Below are 17568 nucleotides of genomic sequence, written 5' to 3'. Positions count from 1 at the left end.
CTCTTTGTACTTTACCATGCTGATAAGCAGCTCTGCGCATTATAGTTTGGTGTCTTTATCTCTCAGATTTCAGCACTATTATAACAGACGATTTATTTTGAAACTAAAAATCTCATAAGTAAACTTTTGTTACTTCTATTGAAGTATAATTATTGATAGTCCAATGACTGGAGAGCAGGCATAGGGGAGGAAGACCTTAACCTCTGTGACCTTGATTTTCTTTTTCTATAAATTGAAAGCATTGGATTTGATGGCTTTTGAGATCCTTTGTAGCTTGGAGTTTATAATATTATTTTCATGATTTTATAATTATGATAAAATAATTTTACCTTGATTTTTTTTTAAATCAACCCAGTTCTTTTTAAATATCTTGTTTTTATTCTCCTTTATTGTAATGTTCTGTCGTCAGTCAATTTAAATATATAAAATTACAATCAGAGAAATAGTTTGAACTGATATTGGAATGAATTCAAGTTTTTGCCGTACCTCTTAAGTTTTGTATATTTTAAAATTTGTTTCTTTCATAGTTGTTCTATCTGCTTCATTATGGTGGCATATATTCCTTTAGGGTATTGGAGTCAAAACGTCTGCCATTACTCTTTGGGTTGCAGAGAGAAAACCTTTATTTTATTATATTCTTTCAGTAGGAATCAAGAGATTGAAGACAGTTTTGTCTTTCAATATTGATAAATTTAAGAGGGCTTTCTGTGAGTATAATAACCATTAATTTCTGATTTGAGAAAATGAAGTGTTAAGATAATGCTTTAAGATAGTCTTGTTCTTTCAAGTCAAATCAATACACATTTATTAAGCACCTGCTATGTACTTGACACTATACTAAATATAAAAAGAAACTAAAGATAGTGCCTGCCCTCAGGGAGCTTACAATCTAATGGGGGAGACCAGATGTAAATAAATATATTTACAAGATAATTAGGAAATAATTAAAAGAGGGAAAGCCCTAGCATTTAGAGGGTTTCCTGTAAAAGGTAATATTTTAGTTAATATTTAATTTAGTTGAAGGAAGCCAAAGAGGTCAGTAGTTAGAGCAGAGGAAGGAAGAAGGTTCCAGGCCTGAGGAACAGTAGAGAAAATGCTTGGAGCCAAGAGATGAAGTGTCTTTGTGGAATAGCTTAGAGACCAATATCACTGGATCAAAGAGCACATGTTCACTGGAAAAGTAGAAGGGGGGGGGGTTTAGGTAAAGAAGATCTTTGAATGCAAAATAGTATTTTATATTTGATCCTGGAGGCAAAAGGGAACTATTGGACTTTATTGAGAGGATAATGACATAAATGGACCTGCATTTTAGGAAAATTACTTTATGGTGTCTGAATGAAGGGTGGATTGGAGAGAGAGACTCAAGGCAGACAGACCCACTAGGAGTCGGTTGCAATAATCTAGTAGGCATAAGATGATAAGGACCTTTACCAGAATGGTGGCAATGTCAGGGAGAAAAGAAGGGCCCTATTTGTAAGATCAGCTGACCTTGGGCAGCAGCTGGAATATTGAGAGAGTCAGCTAGACAATGAGTGAGGAATCAGGATGAATATTAGGTGGAGAGCTTGAGGGCTTGGGAGAATAATGTTTCCCTCTACAGTAATTAGGAAAGGAGAGTAGATTTATAGGAAAGGATAATGAATTCTGTTTAGGACATACTGAGTTTAACATGTCAACTGGACATTTGAAATGTCTAAAAATGAGATGTCTGAAAGGCAGTAGAGATGTGAGTTGGAGGTCAGCAGAAAAACTGGGATAGAGACAATTTTGAAAATGGTCAATGCTAGCTATGACAAGATCATTGTAGCAAGTGAAAAGCAAAAATTAATTTTTGAAAAGATATTTATCACTGATTTTTTTTCAGTCTTAGTACCACTAGAGGGCTCCCTTTGATTTCTAATAATTTGTTAAGGACAGTAAAATTATAAGATAGTTTGAAATTTTCAGGATCAGAAATTTGAGATATTTTAGGTTTTACAAAAAAAAATCACTTACACATTAAAGGAAATCCTGAAAATGGCCAGAAGTCAATAGTTGAGCAGAATGGATAGAATACAGGCTTGGAGTCAAGAAGATCTGAATTCAAATATGCTTTTGTAAAGTGTTAACTTACTGGGTACTTTAGTGAATGTACCTTTCCTGCCATGTCCTTTCTTATCATCTTCAACTTCCTACAAAGTTCATCTCACCATACCACTTTTAAATGAGACTTTTCCTGGTTTCCTTCTATTTGCCCCTCTCCTCCAATTATTTATTTTATGTATATTTTGTTCCTGTTATAGAATATAAGCCTCTTTAGGATAGGGAATGTTTCATTATGGTTTTTGTGTCCTGAGGACTTAGCATAATGTTTGGCTCATTGTAGATGCTTAAGATATGCTGGTCAAGGAGTAGCTAGCTAGCATTTTTTATAGCACTTTTAAGACTTTACAAAGTGTTTTACAAATATCTCATTTGAACATTTGAGGTAGTTACTATTGTCATTATTCCCATTTTTTAGATGGGGAAACAAAAGTGACTTACCTAATGTTATATAGATAGTATTTGAGTCTAGATTTGAACTCAGATCTTTCTGATCCCAGCCCAGTGCTCTATCCTTTATATAATTTGCTGCCTTACAAATAATCCTGTAGATCACATGCATCAGTTGATATGCTCATTAATAAGGCATTAGACACAACTCAGCAAAAACCTTTAGTATGCTTCCATAGGAAGCTACAAAACATTATCCCTAAACATGGGGTGTAGACACCTACAAACACTCATGGCATTTATGGGGAAAGTTGACTCAGGATATTTTGGCTGATGGGATTCTATAATAATATTTACCTAAGCCTCTTTTGACTTTTCTGCTTCTTTCTTCTGGGCTACCTTTGTGTGTATCTTACATCTGATTATCCCTCCAGTGTGAAGGTGTGCTGGGATAGGATACATAATGGAATACCTTCAGACAGGCTGTAATTAGAGTACTTCCTTCTAGTTCCAGTTCTAGAAAGATAACAAATTGAGCAGGTAGAGGATTTAGATTCAGATAGCTTTCTTCACTGTCCTCATGTTTGGTATTTTATTATAGCAGACAGTATATTATTATATATTATTCCTTTTTTGTTTTTGTTTTGTTTTTAATGCTTCGGGCATATTGATGGAAGAATTAACATAATTAAAATGAGATTTTTGAATTATTTGTGGATTTTAGTTATCTGAATCTTTCCTTTTATGATAACAGACAGGTATCATTGATTATATTCAAAATATTTTGAATTTATTTGATAACAGCCAATTTTTCCATGTGTTTTCTTTTAGTTGGTCGTATTATGTTTCAGCTCTTCTCAGACATATGTCCAAAGACATGTAAAAATTTCCTTTGCTTATGCTCAGGTAAGTGAAATATTAAGTTTTTTGTAGGGAAAAATTGCCTTTATTACAGCTGTCTCTTGATTGACAAAAATGAATATTTTCCAGAAAAAGTAGATTGAAATGAAATTTGTAAATCATTATATTTGATTCCTCTGATAATATTGGGAAACCATTATTTTGGGAATAACAAGTAAGAGTTGTAAGATTGCTATTCCTCTTAAGTGGCAAAATCTAATAATGCAGTTTTCTAAAGTGTGAACCAGAGAATAGAATTCACTTCTATTTTAAGAAATTTAGTTCTAATCTGTGACAAAATTTAATTTTTTCAAGTCTAGGATTGTTAATGAAGACTGAATTATTGCCCTTTATTATCATGGGGAGACAACTGTGTCTATATGTATGACATGTACAAAAGTCCTAATATATTTCTCTTAATTGATTTTTATATAAAGCATAACCCAATAGTATTAATTTATCTTTATGAACATCTTGAATCAATTATATTTCTAGTGTAAATCCTAATCTCATCCTCAGGCTGACTTTTCTTTCTCTGATTTCCTCCTTCCATTTCATCCTGCATATGGCCAAATAATCTTCCTAAAATATAATTTTTAAGAATTATATCATTGTCCTGTTTGGGAATCTGCATTAGCTTACTATTGCTTACTAATTTAAGTATAAACTCTTGCACATCTTTCAGTGCTCTTTATGATTTGCCCCCATTTTATGTAACCATCCTCATTTCCCACTATTCTCTAACTGGATTCCTCTATTTCAGCCAGAAACACCCATTCACTATCCCCTGAACATACTATACAGGTATCCCCTTCCTATCTTTGTGCATGTTATAACCTCATCCTCAACAATAATAATCATCTATCTCTAGCCCTTTTGAGATTTATAAAATAACTTTCCTCACAACAACAATAAGGGAGAGAATACAAAAATATCGTGCCTCACAGATCTTATATATGAGGAAACTGAGGTTTAGAAATATTAGATGAATTGCCTCTAGTTACTCAAGCTAGGAAATGGCAAAACTAGAAATCAAATCTGTTTTCTCATTCCAAACCTCATATTTTACCTATAAGAACCAATTCAAACCTTCTTTTCTCTTTTAATTCATATCAATTATTTCTTTCTTTGAATGCTTATATTTCTTAATAATTCTTTCCATTTAAGTTAAGATTTAATTATATTTAGTTTTATTTTTTTCTCTTTGTACTTTTCTTTATCTTTCTAATTGAGAGCTGGGACCAGAATTTGTTTGGCCCTCTCTATTTTGCTCACTTTAGTTCTGGGAACATAAAAAGCTCTCCTTAATAAATTACTGATTCTTTAAAATTATATATTCATATTCACACATATGTACACACATGTGTTGTTTGTGTACGTATATATTTGTAGCAGTAACCTTTTTTTTCAGGTGAAAAAGGTCTTGGGAAAACAACTGGAAAGAAGTTATGTTACAAAGGGTCTACATTCCATCGTGTGGTTAAAAACTTTATGATTCAGGGTGGGGACTTCAGTGAAGGTAAAGCTGAACATTATGCTTATAACACTCCATCTGTTTAGATTCGAGAATCTTTCATCAACATTTATTTTCCTAATACAAGTTAACTAAATTTTTAGAATAGGGTTAGCTATATAAGTGTCAATAAATGTTTGTGAAATGCCTTTTCTGATTTTTAGATCTTAAAAAGATATTTTCCTCTTTTTTTTCTTATGAAATTGATTTTTAGTACTGTCATTATTTCCCAGTATCATATACTTAGAGCAGATTCCCAAGTTTTGTTATTCCACAAACCTGTTAATCACAAGAAGTTATTTACTTCTTGAGGTTTCATAAAAGAATTTGTACCCCAGACTCCTCAAATCAGTTTCATGAACTTCTAGGGGGTTTGTGAACCACTAAATGGGGATCATTGTTGAGTCCATTCACCTCATTTTACAGATAAATACCCTAAGACCCAGGAAGGGTAAGTGCCCTGTTCAGAGCCAAATAGGCAATGAGTAGCAGACTTGGATTCAGATTCAGATCTTGACTCTGATGTTTTTTGAACTCCAGAATTACTAAGGTATTAAGCTTTTTGATATTTTGATGTGTTGACTACTTCTTGAAATAACTGGGCTTTTGTTGAAATGGTATTTGTTAGGGTAGGAGTTAGCATCTCCTTGGACATTAGGGTTAAATAGTCTTGTGGAGTTAAGTTCTGAATTTTTGAAAGGTTTTGGAGTAGTGTGGTTTTCATAATGTTATAGATATTTTTGGAAGTGCCTTCCAGCAACATAAAGAGTAATTCCTTGAAAATATTAAAATTAACTTTTAAGTTTTTAGGATTGCTTAATAAAATCCTTATTTTACAGGTAATGGAAAAGGAGGAGAATCAATTTATGGTGGCTATTTTAAAGGTAAGGCCTAGTATTTTTTGGTTTTTGTTTCAATTCTGGGATAAAGCAAGTTTGATTCCTAGACTTTTAATGAAAAGTTTAATAGTTCATCTTTTGCATGAAACTAACTTTGCATGAAAATACTTTTATCTGCATGAATTTTGGGGTAAACTTACTGTAATATTTAACTTTTAATTGACAAGATTAATTAAGGCTAACTTTATTGGTTAAACATGACTTTCAGCATGGAGGTTAGGCAACTTTATTCATGAAAACTCCTATCTTCCTGCCTAAAACTGTCAACATATTCTTTTGTTTATAGAGAATGTGGTCTTTTGCAAAATGAAAAGGTAAGAGAACGAAGCTCAGTAACACAAATTCAAACTCTGTTCCTTTGCACCCTTCCTAATAAATTTATGGACAGCCCGGGGCAGTTGATGGCTGGATTTCTAGATTGCTTGAAGGTGTGGAGAATTCTGTATATGATTTCATACCTACATTTGTCTGGATTTCTTTTCTTTTCATGGTTGTCCATTACATGTCAGAAAAAAAAATCTAGTGATTTCTTTTCAATACAAGCAACAAATTTGTTTTAAAACGTGGTATTCCCTTCCTTTCCAAAGGTTTGTATGTTTTATTTTGTGTTACTAAAAAGATATGATTATATAGTATTAGCATAAAATTTTTAAAAAGTAAATTTATATTTTGCCTCTTTCCAAAAAAGTCCTGGAAAAGAGATTTGCAAAGATTAATAGTGGGGGTCTAGTTTCAGGCCTCAAAATTATGAGAATTACAGTGTGATAATAGCCTTGTATATTTCTTTTGAAAAATTGGATTATTACTCTTTTCAGAAGCCTGTTCATAAGGTAATTATTTTTAAAGCACTGTTTCTCTTGAATGAATGAATTTTTATGACCAAATGTTTGTTTTAAAGAAGGATGCTTATAGAAATGTTTTAAGGAGGCATGAAAAAGTATGCAGGATAGTTGTCTTTTATTAGAACATTTAAATTACTGCTCTTCACCATATTCTTTCTCAGTGTCCTTTAAGCTTATAGTAGCTGATTTATTATTAATATGTTTCTATTTGGCTCTGGCAGGCTGAAGTTATAATGCTATAGATAGATTCTTAAAATAGCCTTAGGTTTCATTTCATTGCTCTCCATGGCAAATGCTTGTTTTTTTTAAAATTGATTTCTATTTTTCGTTTAAATATATTTTTTCACTTTTGTTGCCCTGGTTTTGTTGATAACTTTAGTAGTCCTGTTGAGTATAGGGGAACCCTTATCTTTATTCATAATTTAGATATGTCCCTGCCATTTTATCTTTTGTGATATTAATTTGAATTCGTGTCTGTAATACAGTTCATATTTGGAAGTTGAATAAATAAATGTGCAAATAGGTATATTTTTCAACTTCAGCTATTTCAATTATTTTTCTACTATTTAAGTATATGTGCTATTGTTGGGGAAAATAGAACTTTGCAATGGAATAGCTTTAACTTTTATTCATTGGCTTTCTATAATAGAAGATAGGTATCTTTCTTGTGAGCAGGTTCTAAGTTTAAAAAAAAAAAGAGAGATTTCTAAGGCCATTTCTTTTAAGTTTTAAAAATGCAGGGTTTTTCCCCCTCAAGGCTTTGATAAGTAAATTTTGGGAGCCTATCTTTTGTTTGAACTTTGCTATTTCATTAGACTTAATTTTCTTTTTTTAAGTATTCATTCGAGTATCAATACTGACCAGAAGAAGAATTTCATCCTTAACTTTCCATATATTACTATGAAAATGACATTTTAAAGTTGACTTATAACTAGAGACTGACTAACCTGTTCTTTCTTCAAACAGATGAAAACTTTGTTCTCAAACATGACAGAGCGTTCCTTTTGTCAATGGCAAATCGAGGGAAACATACCAATGGTTCCCAGTTTTTCATGTGAGTAGGCATATTTCAGAGTTGAGCTTTTCTAAAACAGAGAAGCGCTGTTCATGAGAAAGATGGTATTGCTAAACCAATATTGTTAGAGTTTTATCAGTTTAGTTTTTATGAAATCACTTGCTTGCCTACCCATTTTGAATGTTATAGTAATTATATTATCTAGCTGGAGTGGTCTCAGCATTCAGCATTTGTCCTGGATTTGAAGAATGGAATTTATAGAGATATAACTGGAAGCTTATTATTTCTTCAAAGCATTTTAAGTCATTTTATAAAAGAAATTGGCTTTGACTTTTAGGTACTCTAATGTCTAAGTAAATTGCGGGGCTCAGTTTACAGCCACCAAATTAAAATACACATAAGTGTATGCTACTTTTATTTATTGCCCAGTATTTTGAAATTGCTCATGGAAGAGGACCAAATGTGCCATGAGGCAAAGCATGCAGTAAGTTTGAGTAAATTATTGTGTATTTTTATTTTGAAATGTGATATTTTTTGTTGTTGTTGTTTTGTTGAAGCTCTTTGAGTCAGTCTCAGAGGTGCCATTATTTTCCGTTTCTTGCATAAAATATAACTGATTGCCAAATAAAAAACATTTCATAAGTATTCAAATTCAGTGTGTTACATTTGCATAATTATTTGACTTGGTCCACTACAGCTGCTGTTTCTTTTTTAATGATTGCCCCAGTTTATAACTATCCACTCACATTATAGTATTCAAGAAACTTCAAATCACTAGATCAAAAACCAAACCTAACAAAAGCTTTTATACACAAAAAAGAATTAACTCTTTTCTTAATGAAGGTCCTGCAGCATTCATTTTAGTTGTTTGGTTGTCTTACAATATTTTCTGTTTTATTTTTGCTAAAAAAAAAAAAAAAAAAAGTATCCAAACTTATTCTGGTCACTTATATAGAATAAATATAAGAGAGAATCACATAACAAAAGGTTTGGTGCATTTTATTGGTAGTAAACCTTACTGTTGGGGCATACATGGACTGGAAAAATGTATTCCCAATGGCTTAGACAAAAAAGTTTTCTTTGCCATCTTTTTTTAGTGGATGAGAATGAATGGCGCTTCCCTGTCATAAAGGATAAATTGTTCATTAAAAATCTTACATTTTACTTTTGCCTGAAAAAAAGATTTCCCACATGATCTAAAAAAAGTTCAGATAAGAGACATTTTTAGGTCTATACCTAAATAATGTAAAAAATGGAAAGCTAGGGAAACACAAAGTGGAAATCATTTTAGCTTTGTGCTAGAAGTTGGGAGATTAGTTTAGAAAGGTACATAATTGGCTTATGCTTTATATATGGGAAATACCAAATGATTTCTTTTTGACTTTTCTTGAGTTCCAAAGTAAGTTAATCAAAAAGGATTTAGATGGAAAACTAATCCTTGTTGTTTGAAATCAATTTAATGTAACAACTTTGCTTTTGAATGGGGTCAAGATTTCCATTTTTAAGCTTATCTGAACTCTGAACATGACAAACTAATGATTCATCAGTCAAGAAGCTACCATCTGAGGGCTCTAAAGTTTCTTTTAGATTTCCTTTTTCACATATTAGTAAATTTTAAACTTGGATTTTAAAATAGCAGTCACTTATCTTCATACTTAGATTAGGTTGTTTTTAAAAACTCAGATTTTAAATTTATTAATTCCAACATAAAATCGGTAAACTAGTAAAAGATTCCCCTCTTTTAAAAAGTCATACTTTTTGATTATAATATACCTAATGTTTATGTTCTTTTAAAGAATATTTAGATAGAAAAGTAACTGCATTTGTTTATCTAGCTTAATTTCCTTTGGAATGCTGTTGAGTATGAACCATAAATAAAAATCAGGTCTTTATGTGTATAAATCTACAAATTCAGGACATATTCACACATAAGCTTATAAGCCTCATATCTCAACAAATTAGGATTAAGAAGAAATTTTAAAGCTCAGACAGCCTGACTTTTTATTTGATATCTTGTTTAATATCCAAACCAATAACCAAAGCAATTTCAAAGCTATTTAATATATAGACATTTCTAGAAGAGTGAGAGAGAGAGAGTGTGTGTGTGTGTGTGTGTGTGTGTGTGTGTGTGTGTGTGTGTGTGTGTGTGTGTGTGTAGGGATAGATCTCTATATTGACATAGTTAGTAGAGCAACTCAAGATATGTGTTTGTGGACACTAAAGTATAGGTGTATGAATGTATATGTATGAATAGTGAATAGTTAACCATACAAGTGGCACTATAATTATCTAAATCAAAAATTATAAGGTTGAGGTAAAAAAAATAACTTTTCTATTTTAGATTTATTGTTTTTGTTTTGAAAAGATGCCTAGAGTGAAAGGAAGTATAAAAGTACAAAGTCATTGAACCAAATTGCATAGCAATTTTGCTTACAGTATTCTTAACTGAAATCTGTTTGCTACTTTCATATAAACTGAAACTATTCCCTTTGGTTGTAAAAGATACAATAAAAGCAGTGTTCACAATTCCTAAAGTAAGATATTTTCCTTTAACCCTGAAAAATGTTCTGTTAGTGAAAAATCTGAATTGAGTAGGTATAAGTGGAGAATAGTATCAATAAAAGGAAGAGTGTACATTGAATATTTCTAATCTGTGGTTACTCTCTTAAATCCCAAATCTAGTGAAAAGTTTGGAGTTGGCCAGTTTTTAGAAAAAGAATACTATACTATTTTTAGGAAACATAGACATGCTATATAGTTAATAAATTTGAAATGATGGAGATTTCCAGAGGGCTTTTAAAACCATTCTGGTACAGTTACTGTAACTGGCATGTTATTGTTTCATGTACTTTCTTAAATTCCTTCACTTCATTCTACTCTACCTTATTCTTTCTTAGTCATAACTTTGTTCCACAGATTCTAGAAGCTGAAAGGGGAAAGGGATGCTAACTATTTTCTCACCAAATCTAGTAAGATGTAATTGAATTGGGATTAAAATAAAAAATTTCAGACTGGGGAATCATAGCTAACCAGAACTACTTCTGAAAAATGATTGAGGAGTTTTAGTGTCAGTAGGGCAATAAGATTTATTTAAATGTTTATTATGTACCAAGCACTGCAGTAAGCACTGGAATTTGCTAATAAAAGTAGTAAGTCTCTACACTCAAGAATGCATTCTAGTGGGGGAAGACAACATATAAGAAAGTAGGGCAGAGTAGAGATGAAAGTACCCATCATAGAAGCATGATATAGATGGCCTGCATATTAACCTTAAAAAATGGATATTCTGGGAAGGGATTAGGCAGCTAGAGGAAGAAGTAAGAGGAGGAATGGTATTTAAAGTGTGCAGAGTCCAAGGCTACAGTGAGTTTGAAGAATGAGGAGGGCATTGTAGACAAAGTCTGGGGGAGTCAGGATTGCAGCCTAGAGATGAAAGTGTACCTTAGAGTCAGTTTTGCCAGCAGTGTGATAATGCTAGGGAGAAAAACTGAAGCAATCTTAGTGCTTAGAATTGGGGAGGAAGCTGTGATCGTTTTACTGGATTCTGCCTTGGTCAGACCTCATTGGGGTCTTAAAAATGTATGTTCATTTTGGGAACTACATTATAGGAAGTTGGGTTGGTAAAATAGAAAGTGTCCAAGGAGACCACCAGGATGGGGTAGGGCTTTTGAGATTAGTCTCATTAGGATTTGTTGAAGTTACTAGAGATGTCAGAGGAGATTTTGATGGTTGGGTTAAAAGGTTTGAAGAACTATCATAGGTAAGAGTGATTATTCTTGTTTTGCCCCAGGAACAAAATTACAAGCTGTGGACAGAAGTTTCAGAGGGGCAAATTCCATTTGAGCAGAAGGAAAAACTTCCCAACAGCTAAAGCAATTGGAGCCTTAGGAGCTGTGGGTTCCCTCTTAGTTGAAATATATCTTTTAAATGACTGGATCTGTTTTGTAAGTCTTTTAATGGGATCTTTAGAAGTTCTTGCAAGGTAGTGCCTTGTGGGTATACTTTTTTACATTGGAGTAGTCTCCCTAAGGGAAATTGAAGGTGTATAAAGTGTGATGTGGCATTAGAAACAGGTGTTTGTCCCTGGGTAAGATGTTCTCTGAGTGGAAACTAAAGATTTCCAGGTAGATTCTTTGGTTTTGTATGCTTTTGTTGTTCTCTTTTTTCCCAACACATATTAAATATGTTAGAATTCCTGGAAGATTGCTCTCCCTGAAATTAGGTTCTTTAAAATAGCTATTTATTTAATCCTATTAGTTTGTGGAAATTTTGTTGTTGAAAACACAGCAAGGGACTAATGAAAGTACTGTTACCTGAGAAAATAATTCTTAACAAAGCATCGTAATTCACTTGAAATAAGTGATGTTTTTCATTTTATTTATGCTTAGAATCCTGAGTGAAAACTTGGGAAATTGGTAAGTTTCATGGCATATGCTGCAGTTCAGTCACTTGGGATTAAGTTGAATAAGAATGTTGACTCTCTTCTGTTTGTCTGCCGATTTTTAGGGAAAGATCTAAATGAAACCAGAGTAAATGGGAATCATAGCATCTTAGAATGTTGGTGCTGGAATTGCCCTTAGAGGTAGTACCTAGTCAAATCCTTTCATTTTATAGAGGAAGACATTCAAGGAACTAGAATAGCTGGGGAGAAACAAGTCATTTATGGGAAATTTACGCTGGAAGATATTGATAGGCAAGAGTCCAAATGCTCTAGTTGCAAAAATCTTTTAATGTCCATTTGCTGTGCCAGTGGATTTATTTTAATTAATTAGGAAGACTTTATGGAGTATAAGAAAATGAAAGGGATGCTGGGGAAAAACTACTTATATTATTGTGTCTCTAATTATTAGTATTAATATTCTTTCAAGACCATTCAGGCTCCCAGATTTTCATTATCTTTTTGTAAAATGGGCTGTTTATCAGTAGTTCAGAGAAGGTCTTATTTACAATGGGCTTTTAAAAGAAAGGCAATGGTGTTATATGAATAACTTTGTAAAAATTAATTGTTTTGGTATGTTTTCTAAGATTTGGGAGACTCGTGGGAGTCCGCAGTCTAGGGGAAAAAAAAAATCAGGAAATATAGTCCCAGTCAGTCTCAGTCTGTCAGTCTGTCTCTGTCTCTGTCTCTCTGTTTCTTTCTCTCCCCTTTCCTCTCTTCTTTCTTCCTTTCTCCTTCTCTCTTTCTTGCTCTCTCTCTCTCTCTCTCTCTCTCTCTCTCTCTCTCCTCTCTCTCTCTCTCTCTCTCTCTCTCTCTCTCTCTCTCTCTCTCTCTCTCTCTCGTTCTCTCTCTCTCTCTTTCTCTCTCTCTCTCTCTCTCTCCTCTCTCTCTCTCTCTCTCTCTCTCTCTCTCTCTCTCTCTCTCTCTCTCTCTCTCTCTCTCTCTCTCTCTCTCTCTCTCTCTCTCTCTCTCTCTCTCTCTCTCTCTCTCCTGCCATTTCCTCCTTTCTTTCTGTCTCTCCAACTATGCAGGACAGTTTTTTAACATTTATTAAATTTTAGAATTTGGTTTTTATGATTTACATTAGGCTCTTCATAATACTTGTGATTTGCAATATTGCAAAGGTGTCTTGGACATTGTATAAATCAAGATTATTAGTAATTGCTTCCTCAAATACCTCATGAAAGTTATTAGAGTAGTGCTTACTGATTTTATACAATGCTCCAAGACACCTTTGCAGTTCTTGCAACTTTTTTTTTTTTTTTTAACCTTAACTACAGGAACTGCAGAAAGCAGTTTTTACTCAGGTATTTAAGATTTTTTTTTTTAAGTTTGTTATAGGACATTAATATATTATGGGAAGTTGATTTTTAGTAAAAGTGGAAATTTTTATTTGAATCTTAAGAAAAATTTTGGCATTTTGTCTTTTTAAAAAAATAACATGGCTGTGAAAAAAATTGAAAAACTACTAAAATAAAGGATAACCAAGTATTATTGTTAGGTAGTCTATAGATTTAAGTGAGCAAATGGGGAACATGAGGCAGCTCTGTTTTGTCCTAGCTCTTTACCAGCCCCTAGTGATACTTTTAATATCAAAACACTTGACAATTGGATAACAGTACTTTTGCCTGCAATTTGACAGCAAGTAATCCAATATAGGAAGACTAACATTTTTAAGTAGCACATAAAATTGTAGTGTTTATTATTTGGAACACCTTGGCATTTATTTCCATAAATAAAAGTTATGACCCATTTATTTGTTAGTTGTAATCCCAATTGACCACAGCTTTAATGTTGCTTCATGTTTCGGTGGCCTCATATTAGCAAGTGTTTTTTCAAGTGAATTCTTGGAAGAGCTTTGATCCTAATGATGGAATTTGGTATGCTTTATTTTTTAAAACTAGAAGCAAGTTAGAGAAGGGCTTTCTACATTTTGGGATTTTAAACATTTTAGTAACCAGTAATATTAGATAATTCTTGCATAAGTGTTATCATCTTAAAATTTTGGGACCTCTGAAATCAGTTTACAGTGGCTTTGGGAAATCTATAATAATGGAAAATCTAGTACTTTTAAAGGTAAGTTTAGACTGGCTCTTAAAAGTATTTGTGTTATTATATTATTTTTTGAGAATCCTAGAATCACAAAATCTTGAATTCCTAGCAAGTATAGATTTTTCATTGTTCAGCAGACTTTTGCAGTTTCCACATAAAAACATGTCCATTTATTTTGGGAGTTTTAATGTGCTTTGTTGGCAGGAACTAATTTACGTACAAATGCCTTTGTTAGTAAATTAGAAACAGTTTATTAAATGGTTCAAGATCAGTGTATGCCAAGTCTGCTGCCAGAGTTTTTCCACTGTTATAATTTTTGAAGTAATTCTTTCAACATAAGACAACTTGTTTGTTCACACGAACATGCAGAATAGCTCTGTTTAGCTTTGCAGTACTATTAAATTGATTGGCTGATTGGTACATAAGTGTAGCTTGTTTCTCCTCTGGCCAAAAGAAGTACTTTGTGTTATATATTTTCCAAGTGGTTTGAAAATTATTTCTACCTTTGTTGAAACATTTAATTTTCAAGCTGATAGGTACCAGAAATAGATAGGACAAGAAAATTAAAGTGAGGTGACAGGGGTTCTCTCCACTCTAGAATGTTTAACTCTCTTTACTCTTTTAATCCAATGAGAGTACATGGCCTTGAGCTCCAGATGGGCTTTGATTGGTTTGTTTCCAGGATTAAATAACTTCAGAATCCTGGCTGTTCGTGGGGACATTCATTCTTTTGTTGATTCCTGGTCATGGGCCAATGTGATGTGGGACTTCAAAATTGCTGCGTTTTATAAGCATTGAACACTGGTTATTCACCAGATGAAGAGTATTAGTAAAAATTCTTTTTCAATATGAATATTTCCTTTGAACAATCTAACCCAAATTTTCCATTGAAATTTTGGCTTTAGACTGCTAGAATGGTAGTAAACTGCTCTCTGGCTTTTGGATTTTTTTTTTTTTTAACTTTGTATTGACAACACTGTACCCTTATTTTAAAGAAAGATACCAATTGTCTCAGCCAATTTCTGGGATTTGGGAAAAAGAAGTGTTTACAGAGTTTCATAATTAGGGTTTGTCGATACTGTTACCTTTGCAGTATTAAGGCTCCCCAGTTCAATCAATGCTTCAGAAAAATTTAATTTAGCTTTTACAGATTAGATTATGTGTGAAAGAAAATTTAGAGCCCTCCATTTTAAAAGCTTTCTTGCTTTGCATAAACTTGAAAATAATTAATTTCAAATTTGTATTGATATTAAAACATAGATTCAGTCTTGTCTTAAAATGTATTACAATTTATTTCTTGCCATTTTTGTGTAAAATTTACAGAAACAGTGTTACACCGTGCGCTCCAAAGGTAATGTCTCATTACTCTAAGGCTCTCTCCTTTCTTTCTCTGTCTTTGCCTTTATCTTTTTGATCATATTGTTATGTGCATTGAATCTTGTGTTAGTATGTTGAGTCCTTTTAATAATAAAATAAAATCCTCTTGCTTGATCAGAAAATGAACTTTGGCCATAGTATATGTCAGACAATCACTAGTTGGTTAATTCACTAAAAAGAAATTTTAGTGGCTTGTTTCCACTAAGCTCCTTTAATGAAAAAAATATGACTATAATGAGTTTATTAAATCGCTTTAGTGTAGAGATATATTTTACATAAAACCAATAACCCATGTCTGGTGAACTTGGAAAATTCGGAATAATATGTGTGGAAGTGTTTTGATCTTTGGTAAATGCTTTTTATAAATTGTTACTTTATATATCTGATACCTGTGTGTGTGTGTGTGTGTGTACTTAGACTAGATGAGTTTCTTTATCAATTTGGACTGTCTAAAATTGTTAATTTTTAAAGCTGTGATTTTAAAACATAAATGTAATTAGTTGCATAAAAGTTCTTTGCCCATTTTAACTTTGAACAAATCACCTGATTTTTTTGCTTTAGCTGATTTGGCTTGTCTCCTTAGCCATTCATCCAGATTTTGTGTTGAAACCCAAAGAGAAAATGCAGAAAATATTGACTGGGCATTAAAATTATGTTTCACTTTAGTTTTCTTGACTGTTACTAGTTAGACTGTGCATGTTAATTTGAATACTTTTCAATATTCTTGTTAAATAATTTAATCCCTTTAAATAGATTTACATTTTTGTGTTCTGAAGTGCAAATGCAATTGAAATTTATCTTTGTTTATTCTTGGAAGGACAGCTAAAGAAAATTCTTTGAAAGAAATAATTGCTTTTGCTTTCAAAATAATGTTTTCCTCACCATGATAATAGCTCACTTTTCTGTAGCACTTTAAGGTTTATCCTGTGAGGTAGGTAGTATACAGTTAGTGCAGATATCTCATTTACGTTCATCTTCTATCTCAGTTGAATTGGAGTCAAAATTGACTGTCATAACCATTCCATATTCAATTGTTAGAGTACTGTTGTGAGTCAGAGAGCTGTCATTTCAGCATTTCCTACAAAAGTTGTACTGTAAATCTATTTGCCAGTATGTTTTAGGGTTGAGTGATGCATAAAAGAATCAAATTTAGAATGAATACTTTCTGATTATTTGTCCAGCATAAGATGATTTGCGAAAGATAAGGGAATCTGAAGAGAAAGAGCTACATCTTAGTCACATCATCATAAGCGTTCCCCATGATAATAGTTTCTATATGTCTTGTCCATTTCCCTTATACAGTAGTCCCTAATAGTCACCTAATATTTTTAGATTCTTTTAAAGTGTTCTAACAACTACCTCGTGATATAACAGTAGCTTTCCCTAGAAATTTATTTTTCCCATTTTGAGTGTGGTTTGGTGACTTATAATAGAAACATTCCATGCTCAAAAGTGCTTATTGTCCAAAGTAGTATTTTGATGCTAGTTGATGATTGTATTTTGTTAAGAATTACTAGTTCTCTGCATTTCTGCTGCCTGTATTTTAAATTTATTTTTTAACCACATTAGCTTGAGTTTCTAGTTTCTAGAGTTCCAACCATAATTTTAAAATTTGTGGCTTTGAAAGGAAAAACAGGTTCTTCTTGATCTTTTTAATTTTTTTTTAATTTTTGAGAATTTTCCTTAGTTCTCATTATATTTTTTTTTTGACCAAATAGCATCTTCTGGATGGCTGAGTTTATTTGACTATGAACATGATCATGACAATTCTTTTTTAAATTGAGGGTATAATAGAAAAGATAACATTTAGAATAATGACTTTTATTGCTACTATTGAAGTTGTGGATTTTTCTTTCTTTGGTTTATAAGTTTTAGAATTTCTCTAAAAAATGAGTACGACAATCTCCTTGGGATAAGCTAAAAAGTTTACAATTTTTATGCAGCATGGTATCTCTTCCTTTCTCCCAAATAACTGTTTTTTTCCTCATAACCTGAAAGGCATATGAGGTGTAATTCCGAGTCTGTTTATCTCCTGTTGCTTAGCTGAATTTCAACATCAT

At 32.4% G+C, this 17568-nt stretch overlaps 1 protein-coding gene across 7 annotated transcripts in view; it reads left to right on the top strand.

The window, feature by feature from the left end:
- Positions 1-17568, top strand: part of NKTR (natural killer cell triggering receptor) — a 58608-nt gene that overhangs the window by 8540 nt on the left and 32500 nt on the right. For 5 of the 7 annotated variants that reach the window (XM_074283186.1, XM_074283185.1, XM_074283184.1 and 2 more), the window contains exons 3-6: positions 3304-3378; positions 4784-4891; positions 5725-5769; positions 7593-7680. In XM_074283186.1, coding sequence (XP_074139287.1) covers positions 3304-3378; positions 4784-4891; positions 5725-5769; positions 7593-7680 — 316 coding nt within the window. Of the gene's footprint in view, positions 1-3303; positions 3379-4783; positions 4892-5724; positions 5770-6062; positions 6099-7592; positions 7681-17568 lie in introns of those variants that run through there. The other 2 variants (XM_074283188.1, XM_074283189.1) reach the window with 2 other exon arrangements.

This window comes from Sminthopsis crassicaudata, chromosome 1 (genome assembly GCF_048593235.1).
Source record: "Sminthopsis crassicaudata isolate SCR6 chromosome 1, ASM4859323v1, whole genome shotgun sequence".
In the NCBI taxonomy this organism is placed as follows: domain Eukaryota; kingdom Metazoa; phylum Chordata; class Mammalia; order Dasyuromorphia; family Dasyuridae; genus Sminthopsis; species Sminthopsis crassicaudata.
Note: the sequence above shows the minus strand (reverse complement) of the source record. Positions and strands in the feature narration are given on the sequence as shown.